The 22,807-nt window shown below is 43.1% G+C and overlaps 1 protein-coding gene across 3 annotated transcripts in view; it reads right to left on the bottom strand.

The window, feature by feature from the left end:
* LOC144604141 (retinol dehydrogenase 12-like) overlaps positions 1–3,404 on the bottom strand; it is a 34,053-nt gene extending 30,649 nt beyond the window's left edge. For 2 of the 3 annotated variants that reach the window (XM_078418329.1, XM_078418348.1), the window contains exon 1: positions 79–263. In XM_078418329.1, the coding sequence (XP_078274455.1) occupies positions 79–134 (56 nt within the window). In that variant the 5' untranslated portion in view covers positions 135–263. Of the gene's footprint in view, positions 1–78; positions 264–3,366 lie in introns of those variants that run through there. The other variant, XM_078418339.1, reaches the window with a different exon arrangement.
* Positions 3,405–22,807: the final 19,403 nt, after the last annotated feature.

Raw genomic sequence — 22,807 nt, 5'->3', positions numbered from 1 at the left:
CCCCACCTCCCTTCCAGCTCTCTCCCCCCCCCCCCCCCCTACAATGGCCAGTCTGAAGAAGGGACAAGACGATGTTACCTCTCCATGCCCACCACAGATGCTGTCTGACCTCGAGTTACTCCAGCATTTTGCATTTTACTTTAGTAGTTCCCCATTGATAAGCGTTCACACGTTTCATTTAGTTTGCTGGCCCCTCTTGTGTTTTACAACTCGTGATCTTTAAAAGACCGAATCGCGTTTCATTTCGTCCGTCGCCAAGATTGGTGAGTCATTGGAGACAGGGACAAAGCGCAGCGCTGGTTGTTGTTGACCTCAAGTCCGGTTACAAAACAGCCTTTATTACAAAACGAACTGCGCTGCTGTCATGGTGAGTGACCGAGCCGAGGGCGGGGTTTGTGTGGGGGCGGTGGAGACAGTTTCTGCTCCCTGACTTGCCCTGCAGCGACCAGGGAACTCGTTGATGGCTTGGACTCCGTCCTTGGGAACTGATCCAACGGGACAGATTACATTCCGCAGACGCCTTACATCACTTTACCCCGAGTGATGCAAGCAGCGCAGTAATTACCTGGCGAGGTGGTGTCTTGGTTCAGGGTTAAGATGGCAGATAAAGATGACAGATTGGCAGACAGGAAACAAAGAGTGGGGATAAATGGGTCCCTTTCAGAATGGCAGGCAGTGAGTAACTAGTGGGGGTACCGCAAGGCTAGGTGCTGGGACCGCAGCTATTTACAATATACGTTAATGGGATGAAGGGATTAAAAGTAACATTAGGAAATTTGCAGATGACACAAAGCTGGGTGGCAGTGTGAAGTGTGAGGAGGATACTGTGAGGATGCAGGGTGACCTGGACAGGTTGTGTGAGTGGGCAGATGCATGGCAGATGCAGTTCAATGTGGATAAATGTGGGGTTATCCAGTTTGGTGGTAGAAACAAGAAGGCAGATTATTATCTGAATGGTGTCTAGGAAAAGGGGAAGTACAACGAGATCTGGGTGTCCTGGTTCATCAGTCACTGAAAGTAAGCATCCGGGTACAGCAGGCAGTGAAGAAAGCCAATGGAATGTTGGCCTTCATAACAAGAGGAGCTGAGTATAGGAGCAAAGAGGTCAATAGACAATAGACAATTGGTGCAGGAGGAGGCCATTCGGCCCTTCGAGCCAGCACTGCCATTCAATGTGATCATGGCTGATCATTCTCAATCAGTACCCCGTTCCTGCCTTCTCCCCATACCCCCTGACTCCGCTACCTGACTGCAGACTCCTTCTGCAGTTGTACAGGGCCCCAGTGAGACCACACCTGGAGTATTGTGTGCAGTTTTGGTCTCCAAATTTGAGGAAGGACATTCTTGCTATTGAGGGAGTGCAGCGTAGGTTCATGAGGTTAATTTCCGGAATGGCGCGACTGTTGGGTTGAAAGACTGGAGCGACTGGGCTTGTATACTCTGGAATTTAGAAGGATAAGAGGGGATCTTATTGAAACATATAAGAAATATAAGGGATTGGACACTCTAGAGGCAGGAAACATGTTCCCGATATTGGGGGAGTCCTGAACCAGGGGCCCCAGTTTAAGAATAAGGGGTAGGCCATTTAGAACGGAGATGAGGAAAAACTCAGAGAGTTGTGAAGCTGTGGAATTCTCTGCCTCAGAAGGTAGTGAAGACCAATTGCCTGGATGCTTTCAAGAGAGAGTTAGATAGAGCTCTTAATGAAAGCAGAGTCAAGGGATATGGGGAGAAGGCAGGAACGGGGTACTGATTGTGGATGATCAGCCATGATCATGGTGAATGGCGGTGCTGGCTCGAAGGGCTGAATGGCCTACTCCTGTACCTATTGTCTATTGTCTATAACCAGGTGGACATTAATACACACACATGTAGATGCATGCCGTTTCTTGCCAGTATGTAAACATGGGTGGGCTCAGGCAGACATGTTTGCCCACTGTTTTGTGCTTCGCACCACGCCCCATTTATGTGCCCCTTGACTGTTCTCACCTCCGATCATCCCAATCCCTGAATCTCCCAATGCTCCTTTTTCTCAAACCTCCTTTGTTTCCCTCCTTCAATCCTTATCTCCCTTCCCCATCCCTTTCTGCACCCCTTTCTGTTTCTCCATTGGAACCCCTCCCCCTTTTATGTAGCCCTCTGCTCGCCTCCCGTTTTTACATTCTTCACATCTCCTCACCCCAAAGCGTCCCCCTGGCTTCTACGTGACTCTCCAGCTGCTGGCTGCTCACCCTACAGCCTGGACCTTGCATCCACAGTTCTCAGAAAATGTCATGAGCATGTTCAACCATCAACCAAAAGCTGTTTGATGTCAATAGATTGCGATCTGCTGCTCTACGGGTGGGATGATGGATACAACATGGGAGTTCCTAGCCTTGGATGTGAATGCCTTGGCTCCACCCCACTGTAAATTATCCAGTTCCAATCTCACTGCACTCCTGCCCAACAAGAAGTTGGAAATGCCATGTGCGGTCTGGAAAATAGACGAGGCCCCTCAGAAGACAACTGTATCTTCACTGAAGTTCTAAAACTTGGTGGAGGGGAACCTCCTTCACAAATTTACAATCTCACCCCTTGTGACTGTTAAAGATGATGGAACAAGGCACCTCAGTGATGTTATATTCGTGACCATCTTCAGGAAAGGGGACAAATCTGATTGTAACTACGCAGAGATCTCACAGGAAAGGTACAAAATGCTGGAGTAACTCAGCGGGTCAGGCAGTATCCATGGAGAACATGGCGAGGTCGCGTTTCGGGTCGGGCTCCTTCTTCACACCAGCTTGTTAAATCAGCATCTGCTGTTTCTTGTTTCTACAGATATAGTGCAGGTCACATGGTTCTCAACTGACTTCACACAGAGACAGAAGAGTAGCTCCACAGACCATCTGGAGGCAAGATCTTCACTGTGTATGGAATCAAGACAAGGGCAGCATCTGCCACTATGCATGGCCTTTTTACATCTCACAAAGGCCTTTGACTCCATCAATCAAGCAACACTAGGCACCATCCTGCCCACAAAAATTCATCTCCATCTTACATCTGCCATCTCCATCTTACATCTGCCATCCTCCCTTGCAAAGCTTGTCTCCACTATGAAACCTGCAATCTGCCCCCTTGCCACTGTCCCCACTGCCCTTCTGAAGGATGTCATTGCAATAGCCAGTCCTAGCTAGCATCCTCTCTATCATCAACAGTTCTCTGGCCACTGGCACCGTTCCAACCTGCTTCAAGCACCCGGTGGTCCAACCCCTCCTGAAAAAACCTAACCTAGACCCCACCTTGCCTAGCAACTACAGACTTATTTCCAAACTGCCATTCCTGTCCAAAGTCCTTGAAAAGGTAGTTCTAAATCAACTACTGCCTTACCTACACCAAAATACCATCCTCGAAAGTTTCCAGTCAGGTTTCAGGGGCCACCACAGCACAGAGTCTGCCTTGTTGAAGGTACACAACGACCTGCTTCTCGCCATCGACACTGGCGACTGTACAATCTTGCTCCTTCTCGACCTCAGCGCAGCATTCCATACAGGGGACCACACCATCCTAATTGACCGTCTCCAGTACGGGGTTGGCATTGATGGCACTGCCCTGAGCTGGTTCGTTTCCTACCTCAAAAATAGGAGTTTCTACATTAATATAGGCAATTTCTCCTCTTCCCCAGCTAGCCTCTCCTGTGGGGTTCCACAAGGCTCCATCCTAGGCCCCATTCTCTTCTCTCTGTACATGCTTCCCCTCGGCCAAATCATTCAAAGGCACGGCATTTCTTTCCACTGCTATGCGGATGACACACAGCTTTATCTCCCCCTGAAACCTAACAACCGGTCAAATTTAATCAGCTCATGCACGGCCTTGAGGACATAAAATGTTGGATGGCACAGAACTTCCTTCAGTTAAACGAGAGTAAGTCTGAGGTCATCCTATTCGGCCCCCCCCCCGACTCCATCAAAATGATAACAGGCAGCCTTGGAAGCCTATCCTCCCTAGTCAAGCCTCATGTCAAAAACCTTGGCTTGAAATTGGACTCCGCTTTTAAGTTTGACAAGCAAGTCAACTCTGTGGTAAAAGCCAGTTTCTTCCAGCTTCGTACCATAGCTAAAATCAAACCATTCCTCCAATTTGACAATCTAGAAAAAAATCATCCACGCATTCATTTCCTCCTGCCTGGACTACTGCAACTCCCTATACACTGGGATCAGCCAATCATCCCTGTCCCGCCTACAATTGGTCCAAAACGCCGCAGTGAGATTCCTGACGGGTACCCGTAAAAGGGACCACATCACCCCGATTCTGGCCTCTCTCCACTGGCTCCCAGTACGGTACAGAATCGATTTCAAGCTCCTCCTATTTGCATACAAAGCCCTAAACGGGCTCCCCCCCCCCCCCCCCCCCATATCAAAAATCTTCTAACCCACCACTCTATCTCCAGGTCCCTCAGGTCGGCCGACTTGAGGCTACTGACTATCCCGCAGTCTAGGCTTAAGCTCAGGGGTGACCGCGCATTTGCGGTTGCAGCTCCTAGACTGTGGAACCGCATTCCACTCCCCATGAGAACTGCCCCCTCCTTTAAGTCCAGGCTCAAAACCTACTTCTATTCCCTAGCATTTGAGGCCCTCTGAGGGGGCGCTGTAAACTGTTTATGTATGTGTTGTTAGGTTTGTGTGCTATTGTATGTTCTTTAATAGTACCTGCACTGATGTACAGCACTTTGACTTGACTGGACGTGACATGTGTAGGCACCATCCTATCCACAGAAATTCATCTCCCTCTTGCATCTGCCATGTGTTGGCATACATCCTGCCCACAGAAATTCATCTCCATCTTACATCTGCCTTGTGTTGGCATACAAGCCGTGACCTTAACCCATGTGTGCACAACAGTGCAGACTGATATCAAACTATGTGATGACTCATGTCAACGCGTTCCACTTGCTTTCTCAACATATTGCGGCAGCTTACCTCCAATAAACATCTGCTGGTGCACAGTTGATGTATCAGAGAATGGAAGCTGTTCAACCTCCTCCACTTCGGAATCAAGGTAACCCCAACTTCAGACATCAAGCTGTAGTACACAGACAATGTTTACAGGGGTGTGGGGAATGCATTACCACACCTTCCCCAGCCCTCTGAAAAGACGCTGGAAGCATGGACCACATCTTGTACTTTGAGAGCCACCTCACAATTATAGCAACATCATTGATGAAGTTAACCATTGTTTCCAATATGCCAGGACAGTTTGGGATCTTTTGAGGAAAACAGTCTTTGAAGATCAAGACTTCATACCCACCACAATGTTCATGGTCTGCGAGTTTGTGGTGATCCCTGCCCTCATGTACAGTTATGAGACACAGACTAGGTGCAAAGGGACTTGGAAATGCTGGTGCAGGATTCCCAAAAATTTAATCTGCAAGTTGGATCGGTAGTAAAGAAACCAAACTCAACGCTAGCATTTATTTCAAGAGGGCTTGTATACAAAATCAGGGATGTAATGCTAAGGCTCTATAAGGCGCTGGTAAGGCCGCATTTGGAATATTGTGATCAATTTTGGGCACCATATCTGAGGAAGGATGTGCTGGCTCTGGAGAGGGCCCAGAGGAGGTTTACAAGAATGATCCCAGGAATTAGTAGGTTAACCTATGATGAGCGTCTGTCGGCACTGGGCCTGTACTCGCTGGGGTTTAGAAGAATGAGGGGGGACCTCATTGAAACATACAGAATAGTGAAAGGCTTGGATAGAGTGGATGTGGAGAGGATGTTTCCACCAGTGAGGGAGTCTAGGACTAGAGGTTATAGCCTAGAATTAAAGGACATTCTTTTAGGAAGGAGATGAGTAGAAATGTCTTTATTCAGAAGGTGGTGAATCTGTGGAATTCTTTGCCAGTCGGCTGTGGAAGCCAAGTCAGTGGATGTTTTTAAGGATGAGATAGATAGATTCTTGATTAGTACATGTGTCAAAGATTATGGAGAGAAGGCAGGAGAAAGGAGGGAGAGATAGATCAGCCATGATTGAATGGTAGAGTAGACCCAGATGGGCCAAATGTCCTAATTCTGCTCCTATTACTTATGACCGTATGACTACCTGCAAAAGGCCTCTCGATAACGGAGAGGAGCCTACACAATGCTTTCTTCATGTAATCCTCCAAATCCTCAGGCAGGATAAGCATATCAACATCTTCGCCTGGACCAACGGCTCCAGAATCAAGACTTTAATTGCACTCGATTGACTTCAATGGGCAGGCAACATTGTTTGCATGCTGACACCGGACTCTGGAAACAGGCACTCTGCTCAAGCTCCATCAGAACTAAAGGCTACAAGATAGGGGGAGGAGTGGGCAAATGCTTCACCTCGTTGCTAACGTGTAATCGCTGAAATGTGTGTACCCCTTACTCTTTGAATACTTAAAATGGAGAGAAAACACACACAGTAATCTTAAATCCATTCATCATGACTGTAAGCAAGTGGAATATATAATCTCCCAAACTGCCCGACGGGAAAGGATTCAAGCATCAATGCCCATATTCTGAGAACACATTGTCCTAAAGTGGTTGTCAGTGATGAAAGAATAACACTTTCCAATGCTCATGAGAAACCATGTTCCTAATCCCAGCTCCCCACACCCCTCCACCTTCCTCCCTGTCCTTCTCCCCATTGCCTCTCGTGATCTCTGTGGCTGAGAGCTGTCCTATTCTTTGTACCTATGGCAGCGGCACATCTGGTCAAAGGCTTCCACCGGCTGTGAGCGGACAGCAAATCACATTGAAAGCTCACACAGAGAGCCTGCAAGCAAACAAAGTCAATTAACTTTAATTCCATTTTTAAACATTGTACAGAGGACTAAATGAAAACGGGAACATACATTAAAGATTAGGAAGGAAATTAAAATATCATGAATAAACATTAAAAAAAATCTTATATTTTGAAATATTCCCAGGGGAATATCACAGCCCACATATTTTGTTGTTTTGAGCTATATTGTTTGTGAAACCAAAATTATAGCTTAGTGCGCCACCAAAAAAGTCATTTTAATCTTCTGTAGGATCTTCAAAGTATTTTACCCGGAAATTAAATTGTAAGTAACTGATGTTTTATACAGTTTTAGAGATTTTCTTTGATTTCGTTGGATGAGGGGGAACTAGTACAAACTTGTGGAGACATACTGACAATAACTAGGAATTCTGCATTCTAAGGTACATGACGGATAATCTGAATTTCCTCCGTTTCATGGAGCAGTGAACGGGAACACTGGTCATGTCTCACCCATTCTGAGCCAATAAAAACTAATGCTGTAATAAAAATGGAAGGCACTACAAATTGATAACAAATCTCAAGCATAAAATGACATTGGATAATAATACCAAACCGAAGCCCTCGGTTTGGATCCCATCTTCACCTAAAATCCAAAGAGCAAACCCAAGGACTTGAGCAGTCCAAAGAATTTTAGGCCTGTTTCCGGCTGTATGTATATGATATGATATGTCCCTAGTGGGTGTAGGATAGTGTTAATGTACGGGGATCACTGGGCGGCACGGACTTGGAGGGCCGAAAAGGCCTGTTTCCGGCTGTATGTATATGATATGATATGATAATTTTGATGAATTGTTTCTGACACCAGAATCTAAGTTTGATACGCTAGATCGTGAGATAGATTTTGCCTTTATGGTAGAAATGTAAAAAATAGGAACAGAAGTAGGCCATTCAACCCTACTCCGCCATTAATCAAGCTTACGGGTGTTCTAACCCAGTGCCATTTAGAACATAGACAGAACAGTACAGCACAGGAACGGCTCCTTTGGCCGCCAATGTTTGTGCCGAACATGATGCATAGTGAAACTGATCACATCTGCCTGTACATGATCCATATCGCTCTATTCTCTGCACTTCCATGGGCCCATCCAAAAGCCTTTATTACACCAATATATAATGGGCCTCCATCATCACCACTGGCAATGCATTCCAAGCCCCCACCATTCTGTGTTAAAAAAAATCATCCCACACATTTCCGTTAAACTTTTCCCCTCTCACCTATGCCCTTGATGCATGATGATCCAAGATAACATACAAACCAGGTGACTCTTTGTGTGCTAGTCACGGAAGTGGATATGCAACCACGCATTACAATTGCTCCACCCTTTTAAATCACACTGTGGATGGCTCGATTGTAATCATGTATTGTCTTTCCACTGACTGGTTAGCACACGACAAAAGCTTTTCACTGTACCTCGGTGACACATGACAATGAACTAAACTCAACTTAACTCCAGTGGTGGACGTTTCCACCTTGAGATATCGTTTCTGACTGCCTACCCTTTCTATGCCACGTAATTTTATATACAATTATATATAATTTATATATTTTCTTGCGCACTCTGCATATTCTTTGATTTCACCAACGACTGAAAATGCACATCCCTCCTCAATTGAGAAATACAATCACCATCCCCTGAATGGAAATTTCTACTTATCTCTATCCTATCAATTGGATCTTCTTTTAAATTCTCCTCATACTTTACAACCACAAATATCAAGGGTGGTGAATCTGTGGAATTCTTTGCCACAGAAGGCTGTGGAGGCCGTCAGTGGATATATTTAAGGCAGATAGATAGATTCTTGATTAGCACGGGCATCAGAGATTGATGAAGGCAGGAGAACGGGGTTAGGAGGGAGAGATAAATCAGCCGTGATTGGCGGGGTAGACCTGATGGGCTGAATGGCCTAATTCTGCTCTTATCATTATGACCTTATCATCTTATGATTTATGATAATATATTGAATCCACAGTGTACTCCTTCTGTGGCAAATGCATGCTTACTTACGTCAGGAGACTAGAACTGTACTCGATACTCCAGATGTAGTCAAGGACCTGTACTATTGCAGCGAGTTCCTTACTCCTATCTTTGGCGCTGGCTTGAAGGGCCAAATGGCTTCCTCCTGCACCTATTTTCTATGTTTCAAATCCTCCTGTAATAAAGGCTCACACAACATTTGTGTTCCTGGTCACTTGTTGAATCTGCATGTTGGCTTTTTGTGACTCTTTACCAAGTTGCACAATGGACTTTTTAAGCTTAACTAATTGTGCCGCCTCATCGAAGGTCCTGACTTTTAACTTTATAACAGAACACCACTTCAGTAAGTGTGTCTCAACTAATACCAAAAGCTGTCTACTCAAACAAGAAGTGTTGTCACTAAACAGATGCTGTAACTATATGATGGTTAGAATTACCCAAGGCATACTTGTATGATGTCATTTCATATTGTGATGCAAGTTTGAGCTGACGTTGACATTCTGTAGATTTTCCTTTTCTCAATTGATTCTGCAAAGTTCTATTGCAAAGTAGAGTCCTGATAAAATGACAGCTTTAATAAAACCTTCCTGCCAATGTTACTCAAATACATTATTAAATCTATATTCAGGTCAGGAATTTGTTCTATCTAAACAACAGATTCCAGTTTAATTTGTGATTTCACTACAGGCACTGAAATGACAGTCACCCATGCCACAAGTTAAATTCTTTGTGACTGTGACTATAATACACTATCGTGAGTCAAGGTGTTGATGGCACAACTTCACCGTTAGCAAGATAGCCTGCTTGTGGCTCCATAAATGGTGGTGGGTGTATGGAACAAACTGCCAGAGGAGGTAGTTGAGGCTGGGACTATCCCAACATTTAAGAAACCGACAGGTACATGGATAGGACAAGTTTGGAGGGATATGGACTAAGTGCAGGCAGATGGGACTAGTGTAGCTGGGACATGTTGGCCGGTGTGGGCAAGTTGGAGCAAAGGGCCTGTTTCCACACTATCACTCTATGACTCGATAACACTACCTAACTTTGGCAAAAAGTTATTAACTTTCTCATCCACAGACACTGCCTTATGAGCAATTATTGCAATTTCTATTTAAGGAAAGAGGGAGAGACAATAATCACGAACAGAATTAGTAGTCACTTGGATAACTAAAGAAGCTTTTACTATCCTTCGTTATATTCTTGTCCAGCTTACCCTTGTACTTCATCTTTTCAGCCCGTATTGCCCTTTTTGTTACCTTCTGTTGTTCTTTGAAAGTTACCCAATTCTCTGGCTTCCTGCCACTCTTTGCTATCTTATACATCTTTTTTAGTTTTATTCCATCCCTAACTTCCCTTGTCAGCCACGGTTGCCTCTTACTCCCCTTAGAATCTTTCTTCCTCTTTGGAATGAAATGATCCTGCATCTTCTGGATTATGCCCGGAAATTCCTGCCATTGCTGTTCCACCGTCATTCCTGCTAGGATCCTTTTCCAGTCGACCTTGGCCAGCTCCTCTCTCATGCCTTCATAGTCCCCTTAGTTCAGCAACACTGACAATTCTGATTTAACCTCCCTCTCAAATTGCAGATTTAAACTAATCATATTATGGTCACTACCTCCAAGCGGCTCCTTTACCTTGAGTTCCCTTTTTAAATCTGGTTCATTGAACAACACTAAATCCAGAATTGTCTTCTCTCTGGTAGGTTCCAGTACAAGCTGCTCTAAGAATCTATCTCAGAGGCACTCTACAAACTTTCTTTCTTGGGGTTGTGAGAGAGGGGTAAAAAGGGATAATTGATTTAGACTAAGGACCCTGAGAAATAGCTGACCCGACTGTGCTCGGCTAGAAAAAAAAAAACACAAATGGTGACAGTCCAAGGACAAGTGTTAGAAGATAATCAGAGAACTAGGAGGAAGGGCAAAATAATCAGAGAACTAGGGGAGAGGAAGGGCATGAACTACTCTGTACTGCGCTTGCCTAATGAGATAAATGAATATCACAAAATCGCCCAGCATGACAAGATGTCTCATTTAAATGCGCATGCGATGTATGATGTGGGAGGCAACAGGGGCGGTGCCGGTAGATTGTGCACCTCAGTGCTCCGATTGGAAGGAGCCCGAAGGGGAGGAATTAAAGGTGTGACAATTGTAAATTGAAGTGAATAAAAAGAAGGGATTTTCCCGACCTCGGTGTGTCTCGAGAGGGGAGGCACCCAACTCTGCAGACTTGCAAATAAAATATACTTGTTTCTCTAGATTGTCTCGAGCATCGTGATTGTGAGCACTCACATTTGCATCTCACAGGGTCCAGAACCAACCTGATTTTCCCAGTCTACCTGCATATTGAAATTCCCATAACCACAGTGGCATTACCTTTGTTACATGCCAGTTTTAACTCCTGCTGCAACTTACACCCTATATCCGGGCTACTGTTTGGGGGCCTGTAGATAACTCCCATTAGTGTCTTCGTACCTTTACAATTTTATAATTTTATATTTATAAGTAGTTAATGATTTAGAAGGGTTTTATTCTCTTTTTAAGGGAAAGCAGTGTATCTACGTGTACTATAAAGAACTGGATACGCCTTTAATAGATTGTTATACTGGTTAGTTAAGATACTGTAATGACTAAAATTGATGGCTTTGTTGATAGCATATTTCTTAATTACTTATGCTAGCAGCAACACCAAACACCAAAGTTCACAGGTGTGAACTTTAATTTTAGATGGAAGTTAGCAAAAGGTTGTGAGGATAGTCAATGAGTGATATTTTTATAGTAATATACATATCAAAACAAACTCTATCATAATTAAGAAAACAATCCCAGTGATGAGTACTGTCACAATGAATTTCTAAATTCATTGCTGGTAGCTCTGCAAGCACCTTTGTACACTGCTTCATGTTAGATCACAGGTTCGGCATGTAGGTTCACAAAGGAGCTCTCTGCTCTCACTGCAAATGCTGGCCAAAATACAGGTACAGGTTTTCACAATGCATCTCTTCTCTTGTATATGTGGCCCGCTACTTTGGAAATATAACTACCTATGATTAAACAAACACAGATCCACCACCAATTTTCCGGCAACTGATGGTCCGACACCTTCTTTAATCCGGACAAAATTACGAGAGCATTGCATGTGGTGCATCTCTGTCGGAATATGTGCCTCTGTGCTCAAAGAGGTAATTGTTTACTTCTTTGTTAATTGTTAATTCTTTATTTAAATTTCTAGCAGTCCATGGTGCTTTAGAGATACGAGGAGTGTAATTAGTGGGTCAGAGGTGTATTGTTAAATTATTATTACGTGACCTTTGTTGGTCTGGCAAAATGGATAATTCTGTCAAGGCTCTGGAACCAAGAGTGTCAGAAAATCAATGGTGTACCTGTGTAATGAAATATAATCTTTCCACCTCTATTTATTGGCTATTTAGTGAATGCAGATGGCTGCAAATCTTTTTCTATCCCTCTCCCACCCCAAATCACACTAGTTTCTCCTTTTCACCCTACAAACAGCTAACAATGCCTGTTTCTTTTATAATCTTTACTTTTTTGCATATTTTTCATTCATTGTTCTGTATCTCTCCACATCACTGTCTATATCTCTTGTTTCCCTTGTCCCTATCCAGTCTGAAGAAGAGTCTCGACCCAAAATGTCACCCATTCCTTCCCTCCAGAGATGCTGCCTGTCCCGCTGAGTTACTCCAGCTTTTTGTGTCTATCTTCGGTTTAAACCAGCATCTGCAGTTCCTTCTTACACATTTAGGCTGCAGAGACTAATGGGCTCAGCCTGGTCCATCACAGACACTACTCTCTGCAACATCAAAAGCATCTACTTGAGGTTCTGGCTCAAGAATGCGGCCTCTATCATTAAGATTCCCCACCATCCAGGCCATGCCTTCTTTTCACTGCTGTTGTCAGGTAGGAGCTACATAAGCCTCCTCTTCGGATCGTTCACCTTGTTGTGGTGAAGAGGGTTGCATTCCCCCAATGATTCCGAGAGTGATGCCATCGGAAGCACTAGCTTCTGGTAGGTCCACCCATGGCGGTAAGGTCGAGGATGAGGGTCCAAGCTAAGATCGATCCAAAGTACAAGACCTCAACGGCAGACCAGGCGGACAAAGTTATCTTGAACTCAACGGCTGTGAAGGCGGATGAAGGCTGCAACAAATCTATCAGCTCCAATCGTCTTGGTTCCCTTGCCATCGGAATTAGTTGATTGATTTGTGAAGGACCATGTGCTTCTTGGAGTGCAACATCACGTACACGAACTAAGTGAATGGGAGAATAGGTTTGAAAGACTAAATGATCTAGGGCGGCAGCGGTAGAGTGGCGCAGCGGTAGAGTTGCTGCCTTACAGCGAATGCAGCGCCGGAGACTCAGGTTCGATCCTGACTACGGGCGCCGTCTGTACGGAGTTTGTACGTTCTCCCCGTGACCTGCGTGGGTTTTCTCCGTGATCTTCGGTTTCCTCCCACACTCCAAAGATGTACAAGTATGTAGGTTAATTGGCTGGGCAAATGTAAAAATTGTCCCTAGTGGGTGTAGGATAGTGTTAGTATGTGCGGGGATCGCTGGGCCGAAGGGGCTGTTTCTGCGCTGTATCTTTAAATCTAAAAACAATCTAAAATTATTTTCATTTGTGAATATGTTACAAGCTCAATCATTCCATTGTCTTGGTGAATTTAAACATTATTGCAGAATGACTGGCATTTATAGTGCCCTCCATAATGTTTGGGACAAAGACCCATCATTTATTTATTTGCCTCTGTACTCCACAATTTGAGATTTGTAATTTAAAAAATCACATGTGATTAAAGTGCACATTGTCAGATTTTAATAAAGGCCATTTTTATATATTTTGTTTTCACCATGTAGAAATTACAGCAGTGTTTATACATAATCCCCCCATTTCAGGGCACCATAATGTTTGGGACACAGCAATGTCATGTAAATGAAAGTAGTCATGTTTAGTCTATATCCTTTGCATGCAATGAATGCTTGAAGTCTGCAATTCATGGACATCACCAGTTGCTGGGTGTCTTCTCTGGTGATGCTCTGCCAGGCCTGTATTGCAGCCATCTTTAGCTTCTGCTTGTTTTGGAGGCTAGTCCCCTTCAGTTTTCTCTTCAGCATATAAAAGGACTGCTCAATTGGGTTCAGATCGGGTGATTGACTTGGCCACTCAAGAATTGACTATTTTGTAGCTTTGAAAAACTCCTTTGTTGCTTTAGCAGTATGTTTGGGATCATTGTCTTGCTGTAGAATGAACTGCCGGCCAATGAGTTTTGAGGCATTTGTTTGAACTTGAGCAGATAGGATGCATCTATTTTGATTTTGGTAAGCCTAAGGTTTGGCTGATGTTTTTAACAGTTTTTAACTTGTTTCTCAGTCTCATGATGGCTTCTTTGACTTTCATTGGCACAACTTTGGTCTTCATATTGATAAACAGCTATAAAAGTTCCTAAAGGTGATCGAAAGACTGGAGGAAAGACGAGGTGTTGAGAGCTTTCTGCATTAAGGAGGCAATTAAACACACCTGAGCAATTATAAACACCTGTGAAGCCATGTGTCCCAAACATTATGGTGCCCTGAAATGGGGGGACTATGTATAAACACAGGTATAATTTCTACAAGGTGAAATGTATAAAAACGGCCTTTATTAAAATCTGACAATGAGCACTTTAACCACATGTGATTTTTTTCTATTACAAATCTCAAATTGTGGGGTACGGAGGCCAATGAATGAATGATGGGTCTGTGTCCCAAACATTATGGAGGGCACTGTATCCCTATATCTATTTTTGTGTCTTTTATCCCAATATTTTTTACTCCCTCAATTTTTCTTGAAGATGCTGCTGCAGGAACACTATTTATGCTGGATGATGAAAATATTGTTGCAAAACAATCAAAAACTGAGTTTCATCTCAGCAAATTTGCCATAGAGTTGCAGATGAAATGATCCATAAAATCGAACAATTGCTTCAAAAATGCACACAATTTTCTACATTGTCCATCCCTTCCAAATTTATGACCATGCAGCTGTGCGATGGAGATAGATTGTTGAGAAAAGACATGGGAAATAGCCCCATATGGATGGTTGGGTTATTAACAGATGGAAGATGGAAAGCAACACACTTCAATATTCGTGTTGTGACTTTTTAGCACCTACGCTTGGACAGAGAATAAATTACATCTCAAGCTAACTGCCAGCCGAAGCATTAACTTCAAAGAGAGGACAGGGGTATTTTTTTTCTGCAAACAGCTATGGCAATCATAGCATCAACCACAGGTGTAAAATATGCATAATAAATTAACTCTGTACCATTACAAAACCATTTTGCAGAATATAAACTACGCACCAAAGTGATAACTTTACTTAATTTCCAGACATTAATGTAATGGGATGCAAGAAAACAACATTACTAATGAGTTCTCCTAGACAGCAGCAATCTCATCAGTCTTATCAGCAACAGTGACAGTAGTAAGACAAACCTTCTCTTCAGTTGGCGAATATGTGAGAAGAATTAAATAATATTCGGGTAGAATTACTACTCGTGTGTGTGAAAGATACATCTTCTGGATTTAAGATTACATCTTCCTAAATTCCAGTGAATACAAGCCCAGTCTTTCCAATCTTTCCTCATATGACAGCCCCGCCATCCCGGGGATTAACCTCGTGAACCTATGCTGCACTGCCTCAATAGCAAGGATGTCCTTCCTCAAATTAGACCAAAACTGCACACAATACTCCTGACGTGGTCTCACCAGGGCCCTGTACAACTGCAGAAAGACCTCTTTACTTGTGCACATGACAGTAATCTTGATTTCACTTGACTCAATAAATCTTTCTTCATCAAGAACATGTCCGGTCATCATTTGAATGTTGCTGTGAAATGTGTTTCTACCGCCATTTCAGGCAGTAAGTTCCAGGTCTTAGCTACCTTCAGCTTAATAGAAATCTCGCCAATACCTCATATAATTGTAACATAACATCTCAACTTCTATATTCAATTGATGAATGGCAGCTTGCCAAAAGCCTTCTTCACCCAACCGATCTTCCTGTGATGCTACTTTCAGGGACATGTGAACGTGTACTCCTAGATCTCTCTGCTCTACCATGCTCCCCAGGACCCTACCATTCCTGCCCTCATTTGACTTCCCTAAATGAAACTCTTCACACTTATCTGAATAAAACTCAATTGAATAGCTGACTCACAGCACAAGCTTACTTGCCCAGCTGATCAAGATCACATTATAATTCTTGATAACCCCATCTTCACTGTCTACGATACCACCTATTTTAGTATAACCTGCAAACTTACCAACCATTCTCACCAAAATCTTTGATATAGATGAGAAAAAATAATAGGCCTAGCACTGATCACTGAGACTATAATCACTATTCACAGTCCTCCGGTCCAATAAAAAACCTACCACAATATCTTCTGTTTCATACCATGAAGCCAATTCTGTATCCAGTTAACCAGCTCTCTTTGGATCCCATGTGATCTAACCTTCCAGAGCAGCTGACCACGTGGTGAATGAGATGGGCATTAGGTGAAAATTAGAATGGCTGAAATTAATGGGACAAAGGCAATAAATCCTCAGTACCCAATGATCTGAATTCCAGGTGAATGAGTGGCAATGGTGCACTGATAATCATCTCCTCAAATTCCACAATTCTACAGTGGTTCCCATGGGTGGGAAGTTACCCAAATGTAACTTCATTAATTAAGAAACAGGCAACTTTGGACTGGTGAACGTATGAGAGGGAAATCATAGTTGACACGTCTATTAGTTTTTCCGATTGTAACTGACAGAATAGATAAGAGGAAAATAATTTATATGGTATATTTAGCATTAAAGACTGCTTTAAAAAATGTGCCAGATAAGAAATGTTTGAAGAAAGTTAGAGTGCCTTTTACAGTAAACCTTACTATCAAATCTGCTCTACTACTTCCTCTGGCAGAGCATTCCATGCACACAACAATTCGGTGTATCTTCAGCAACTTGAATGGCCAGGAGCGAAGAAGACTGCAAAAAGTTGTGAGCGCTGCCCAGTCCATCACGGGTTCTGACCTCCCCACCATCGAAGGGATTTACCAGAGTCGCTGCCTTAAAAAGGCAGCCAGCATCATCAGAGACCTACAACACCCTGGCCACACACTCATTTCCCCCCTGGCATTGGGAAGAAGGTACAGGAGTAAGAAAACTCTAACGTCCAGGTTCAGGAACAGCTTCCTCCCTACAGCCATTAGACTATTAAACACTACAACCTCCAAATAAGCTCTGAACTACATAGACTATTATTGTTATTATTGCACTATCATTGTTTGTTTGATTTTTATGTGTGTGTGTGTGTGTGTGTGTATATACACATATATATATATATAAATTATATATATGTGTATACAGTATGTGACACACTGAACCTTTTAATTCTCATTTATTACATTATTTACAGTGTACTATGTTTACTTATTCTGTTGTGCTGCTGCAAGTAAGAATTTCATTGTTTTATCTGGGATATATGAAAATAAAACACTCTTGACTCTTCATCTTTCACTACTCTCACCTTAAACCACGCCCTCTAGTATTTGATATTTCCACCGTAAGAAAAAGACTCTGACTATCTACCATATCTATGCCTCTCATAATTGTATATACTTCTATTAGGTTACCCCCTCCCAAGTCTTCAATACTCCATAAAAAATGCCCACAATTTTACAACCTCTCCTTATAGCTAATACCAATCCAGGTAATATCTCGGTGAATCTCTTCTGCATCCACTCAAAAGCCTCCACATCATTACCACAGTGTGGTGACCACAAATGCACATAATGTTCCAAATATGGTGTAACAAATGGTTTTATAGAGTCGCAACATGACATATCGTTTTTTCCAAGTAATGCTCTGACCATTGAAAGAAAGCATGCCATACACCTTCTTTACCCCATTCAGTTGTGTTCTCACTTTCAGGGAGCTATGGACTAGCACCCCCCAAGATTCCTCTGTACATCAATGCTGCTAAGGATCCTGCCATGTAGTGCCATTGACGTTTTGGGTCGTGATGTAATCAGAATTACATTTGATTATAACATCAGTGAATGGCATCTTTTGGTCAACCAAAGTGATCAAGGATAGGGGCAGGTATGTGGATTTAGGTAACAAGTGAGCTATAACTTCGCTGGATGTGGGAGAGATCAGCAGCAGCACCCTGGGATGGACCTGAGGCTGGGAAGCAGTGAGTGACTATGACTGGGGGGGAAAAGCTATAAAAGCACACATGAATTTTATTTGAGTTTGTAGGAGGTCGCAAATGTCAGGGAGAACAAATAAAACAGAATGGGTGTTGGCCCTTGAAATAGCATGGCCATGATGGAAATGAACTGTGAGTATATAAGAATTTTTGTTTTTCAGACCTATGCTGTTGACTATCTCTCTGCGACCAAATTTTGTATGTGGCATCATTGTTGCATTATAGAGGGGAGGTTTACACTGGGAAATAAAGTGCTCAGGAGAATGTAAATCCCACCAAAATATGAATATTCTGACAGATGCTGAGTCAAGAGTGTTTTATTGTCTTAGTTTAATTTAGTTTTACTTTAGAGATACAACGCGGAAACAGGCCCTTCATCCCACTAAGCCCACACCGGCCAGCGATCCCCATACACTAGCACTATCCTAAACACTAAGGACAATATACAACTTTTACCAAAGCCAAATTAACCTACAAACATGTATGCCTTTGGAGTGTAGGAGGAAACCGGAACACCCGGGGAAAACCCAAGTGGTCACGGCGAGAATGTGAAAATTCTTGGCAGACAGCACCCATAGTCAGGATCGAACCCGGGTCTCCAGGCAACAACTCTACCACTGTCGAATGTACGGACAACGGAACAATGAAATTCCTACTTGCAGCAGCTTAACAGGCCCCTAAATGCAATAATACATAAATAATATACAATCATATTTTTTTAAATTCTATAAATTAATAAGCGAAATTAAACAAGACAACCAGACAATGGAGCAATATTGCTGTTCTCCCGGTTAAGCCATTTTGCAACTGCACAGCATGGTGTTTTAATTGAATGAAACATTTGACACCAGGATCCTAGGCTTAAATCCATGAGGTGAAGGAGTCCTCTCAAATAGATGAGTGTCATATGAAATGACTTCCTTCAATGTTGTCCCAATTCCCATGCATGCAATTCCACAAAAGAAACACTGTTCACAATTTTGAGACTAACTTAATACATTGACAATCACAACTGGTATTGCATATGAAATATAACTCTACTGACTGTCTAAGGTAATACAATTACCTTATCTATGGTAATAACCGATGAAGTTGGAGTGAAGATGTTTCCTCATACGTTAGATGTGTGATATGTGTAACCTCAGGGAATCCAATGGTCCAACAATAAATGCAAAAATGAAAAATATACTATTCACCCACGCTGATCACTCACATTTTAATAAACATAGTAAGTTTCTGATGTGCATGACCTGGAGCATGTTGTATTTTATACCACAGGCCATGTTGCCTCTTTCGTGTTTCATTTAGAATGATAATCATCTATAGTGCTGGACACTCCTGATATCCACTAATGAGGTAACTAATTCATGTGGGAGCAAATTCTGGCACCGTATTCTTAGATTTCCAACAGTAGAGTGCATATTTGAACTCACTCCACGAGCTGCACGTAATTAATCATGATTTTTTTGAAATTAGGAAAACGATTCGGTCCGTTAATAGCAACAGCTGCTCCAGCACCAGTGTCATTACCGCCACTGCATTGACTTCAACAGCACTGACAACAAGCTGCCATTCTTTGTCATGACTTTTACTTGTACAGCTCACAAATGCACACCCACACACAACCACCCTCACACTCAAACATGCACTCTCACACACCCACACATGCACACACAAATACACACACACGCAGCACATGCACACAATCACACACAATCATACACTCACACACACCCTCACACCCAAACATGCACACACACAAACACGCCTAGAGACACACGCACAAATGCCAACACACACACCCTCACATGCAATTATGAACTCACGCACACATAAACACAAGCACATTCTCAAATGGAATCGTGCACGCACACATGCCCACATACCCTTACACTCAGACTTGCACACACATACACCCACACACATGCACATCCAGACACACACACCCACACACAACACACATTCAGATCCTCACACCCAAACAAGCATTCACACACAACACACATACACATACACTGTTGAGGAAGGGTGGGATTAATTTAGAAAGAATGCAGAAAAAGGTTCACCAAGACACTATCTGGATTGGAGGATTTTAGGTTTCAGGAGAGATTTGACATGTTTTCCATGGAATGAAGGAGGCTGAGAAATGACATGGTGAAGGTATATAAAATTAAGAGAGGGGCAGGTGGAATAGATAGCTAGTGTCTGTTTCTCATAGTAGGGGTATCTAAAACTAAAGGCCATAGATTTAAGGTGAGAAGGAGAAGGTTTAAAGGTATCCTGAGAAGTAATTTTATCATATAGAGTCATTAGTATTTAGAGAGGAAGTGGAGGCAGGAACAGTAGCACCATTTAAAAAGCATTTTGACAGTTACTTGAATGACCAAGGCATGGAAGGATATGGCATTAGTGTAGGAATGTGGGATTAGTATATATAGGCATGATGGTTGGCATGGACACGGTTGGCTGCAGGACCTGCTTCCATGTTGCACAACTCTATGACTCACAAACAAACATACACAATCATAAACAAACACACACACACACACAATTACACACACCCATACACATATAAACTCGTATACAAACATACAAACACATAGATTCACTCATATACAAACATCCACACCCACACACACACACAGTTTCAGTGCACAGTTCTAACTTTAATTTCAACTGAGCTTTTCCTTTAAAATTGGCATTTCTATGCCAGACAAAGCATTGAGTTGAGGGAATAGAACAATATTTTGCTTAACACACGCACAGTTAGTATTAATCATTTTTCTGAGCAGGCATGAGGCATCAGCTAACATTCAAGGTGAGCTCCCTATACTCAATATTACTGAGGCATCAGTCTCGAAATGATCTCTTATATACTTCCAGTACATTCTTAGTGTAGGAAAATAACTGCAGATGCTGGTACAAATCAAAGGAATCACAACTCCCATTCCCTCTCTCCTAGATCCTCCCTGACCTGCTGAGTTTCTCCAGCATTTTGTGATACCTCCAGTACATTCTTCTTCTGTACACCATTTATCGATGATGTTTTCTAAGTATGATTGAGAATCAGTGCCAAAGCTGGAGAAGTTCACTGCTGTGTGTTCACAATTCAGACTGCTTTCAATAACAGTGCAATTTTTTTGTTTGCCGTGAAAACGTAAATTGTCAAATCTGGTGGACGATCAGGATTATTAAAGGCTTGATAACTCTAAGCAAAGGGAGAGCATGAAGCTACCAGGAAACACAGAAATACAGGAAGGGTGCAAGACTTCCTTTATTTAATGGCTCAGGCTCATTACGTTTTAATCTATTTTCCAGCTGGCAGCCAGCAAGGTTTAGCATCTAGCCATTGACCTATGAATAAACAGTGCATCACCAGAGAAACTCTGGCTTCACCCTATCAGAGATATTCCTTTGTAATATCTGTCCATCTCCCCATCTCTCTGAGACTTAAACTTAACTTACTTTCTTATTTTTATCCAGTTCGAATGAAGTGTTTTGCCAAAACCAATAATCCCGTTTCCTCTTTCCACAGATGCTACCTGACCCTCTAAGTGTTTCTCGTATTTTCTGTTTTTATTTCAGATTTTCAGCATCTGCAGTATATTGAATTTCCCATTATGGGATCTTAGGTGGCTTCATTTGGAGGATAATGCTCCATCAGGGTACTTTGAAGCTGTAATCATCATAAAAGTAAAACCAGTAAAACCAGTAGATCCAGATATCTGGATTTCCAGAGATAATTGATAAGGTGGCATGTAAATGCTCACTGCACAAGAAAAGATGACTCAGCATTGAGGCTCACCTTAGCACAGAGTTCGGTTTAGTTTATTGTCATGTGTACTGAAGTACAGTAAAAAGCTTTTGTTGCATGCTAACCAGTCAGCGGAAAGACAATACATGATTACAATTGATCCTTTTACAGTGTATAGATATCTTCTTAGGCCCCCTCGGTCATGGCTGACCATGGGTGATGCATCCTAGTTGGCTGCTTGCTCCACACCTTGGCTAGAGCAGCGTCGCTTGTGGCTGAAGAGACCAATGCGGGAGTGACAATCTCTGTCGCAAAGGTCGAAGTTGAAGTTGCTGCGCTCCTTTCTGCATGCCCGCTTTTCTGCCGCTGCGTTCATCAGTTTCTCTTCCCCCGTTTTGAGATGTTGGTTCAGGGTACCTCTCCACTTTGTACGGTCAGCTGCAAGGCTCTTCCAGGACTCCACATTGATGTCGAACACCTTCAAATCTCTCTTGCAGACATCCTTATAACGTAGGTGGGGGCGGCCGATGGTTCTCCTCCCAAATGTTAGCTCTCCATAGAGGATGTCTTTTGGAATACGGCCATCCTCCATGCGGTGGACATGGCCCAGCCACTGCAGCCTGCACTGCCTGAGTAGAGTGTACATACTGGGAAGGCCAGCAGGAGACAGAATCTCGGCGTTGGACACTCTGTCTTGTCAGGATATACCCAGGATATGGCGGATGCTTCTAAGCTGGAAGGTGTTGAGTCTTCTCTCCAGTCTGGCATATGTAGTCCATGTCTCACTGCCGTACAGCAGCGTGCTGTTGACACAGGCGTTGTAGACTGCTATCTTTGTCTTCACTGTCAGCTTTGGATTGGTCCACACTCGGGTTGTGAGGCGAGCGAGTTGTAGCTGCTTTCCCGATCCTCTTGTCAATCTCTGTGTCCAAGGAGAGGTTGTCAGTGATGGTGGAGCCGAGGTACGTGAACTGATGGACGGCATCGAGTTTGTAGTCATCGATGGTGATGACAG

The sequence above is a fragment of the Rhinoraja longicauda genome, chromosome 2 (assembly GCF_053455715.1).
Source record: "Rhinoraja longicauda isolate Sanriku21f chromosome 2, sRhiLon1.1, whole genome shotgun sequence".
In the NCBI taxonomy this organism is placed as follows: Eukaryota; Metazoa; Chordata; class Chondrichthyes; order Rajiformes; family Arhynchobatidae; genus Rhinoraja; species Rhinoraja longicauda.
This window is presented reverse-complemented; position numbering and strand designations above follow the sequence as displayed.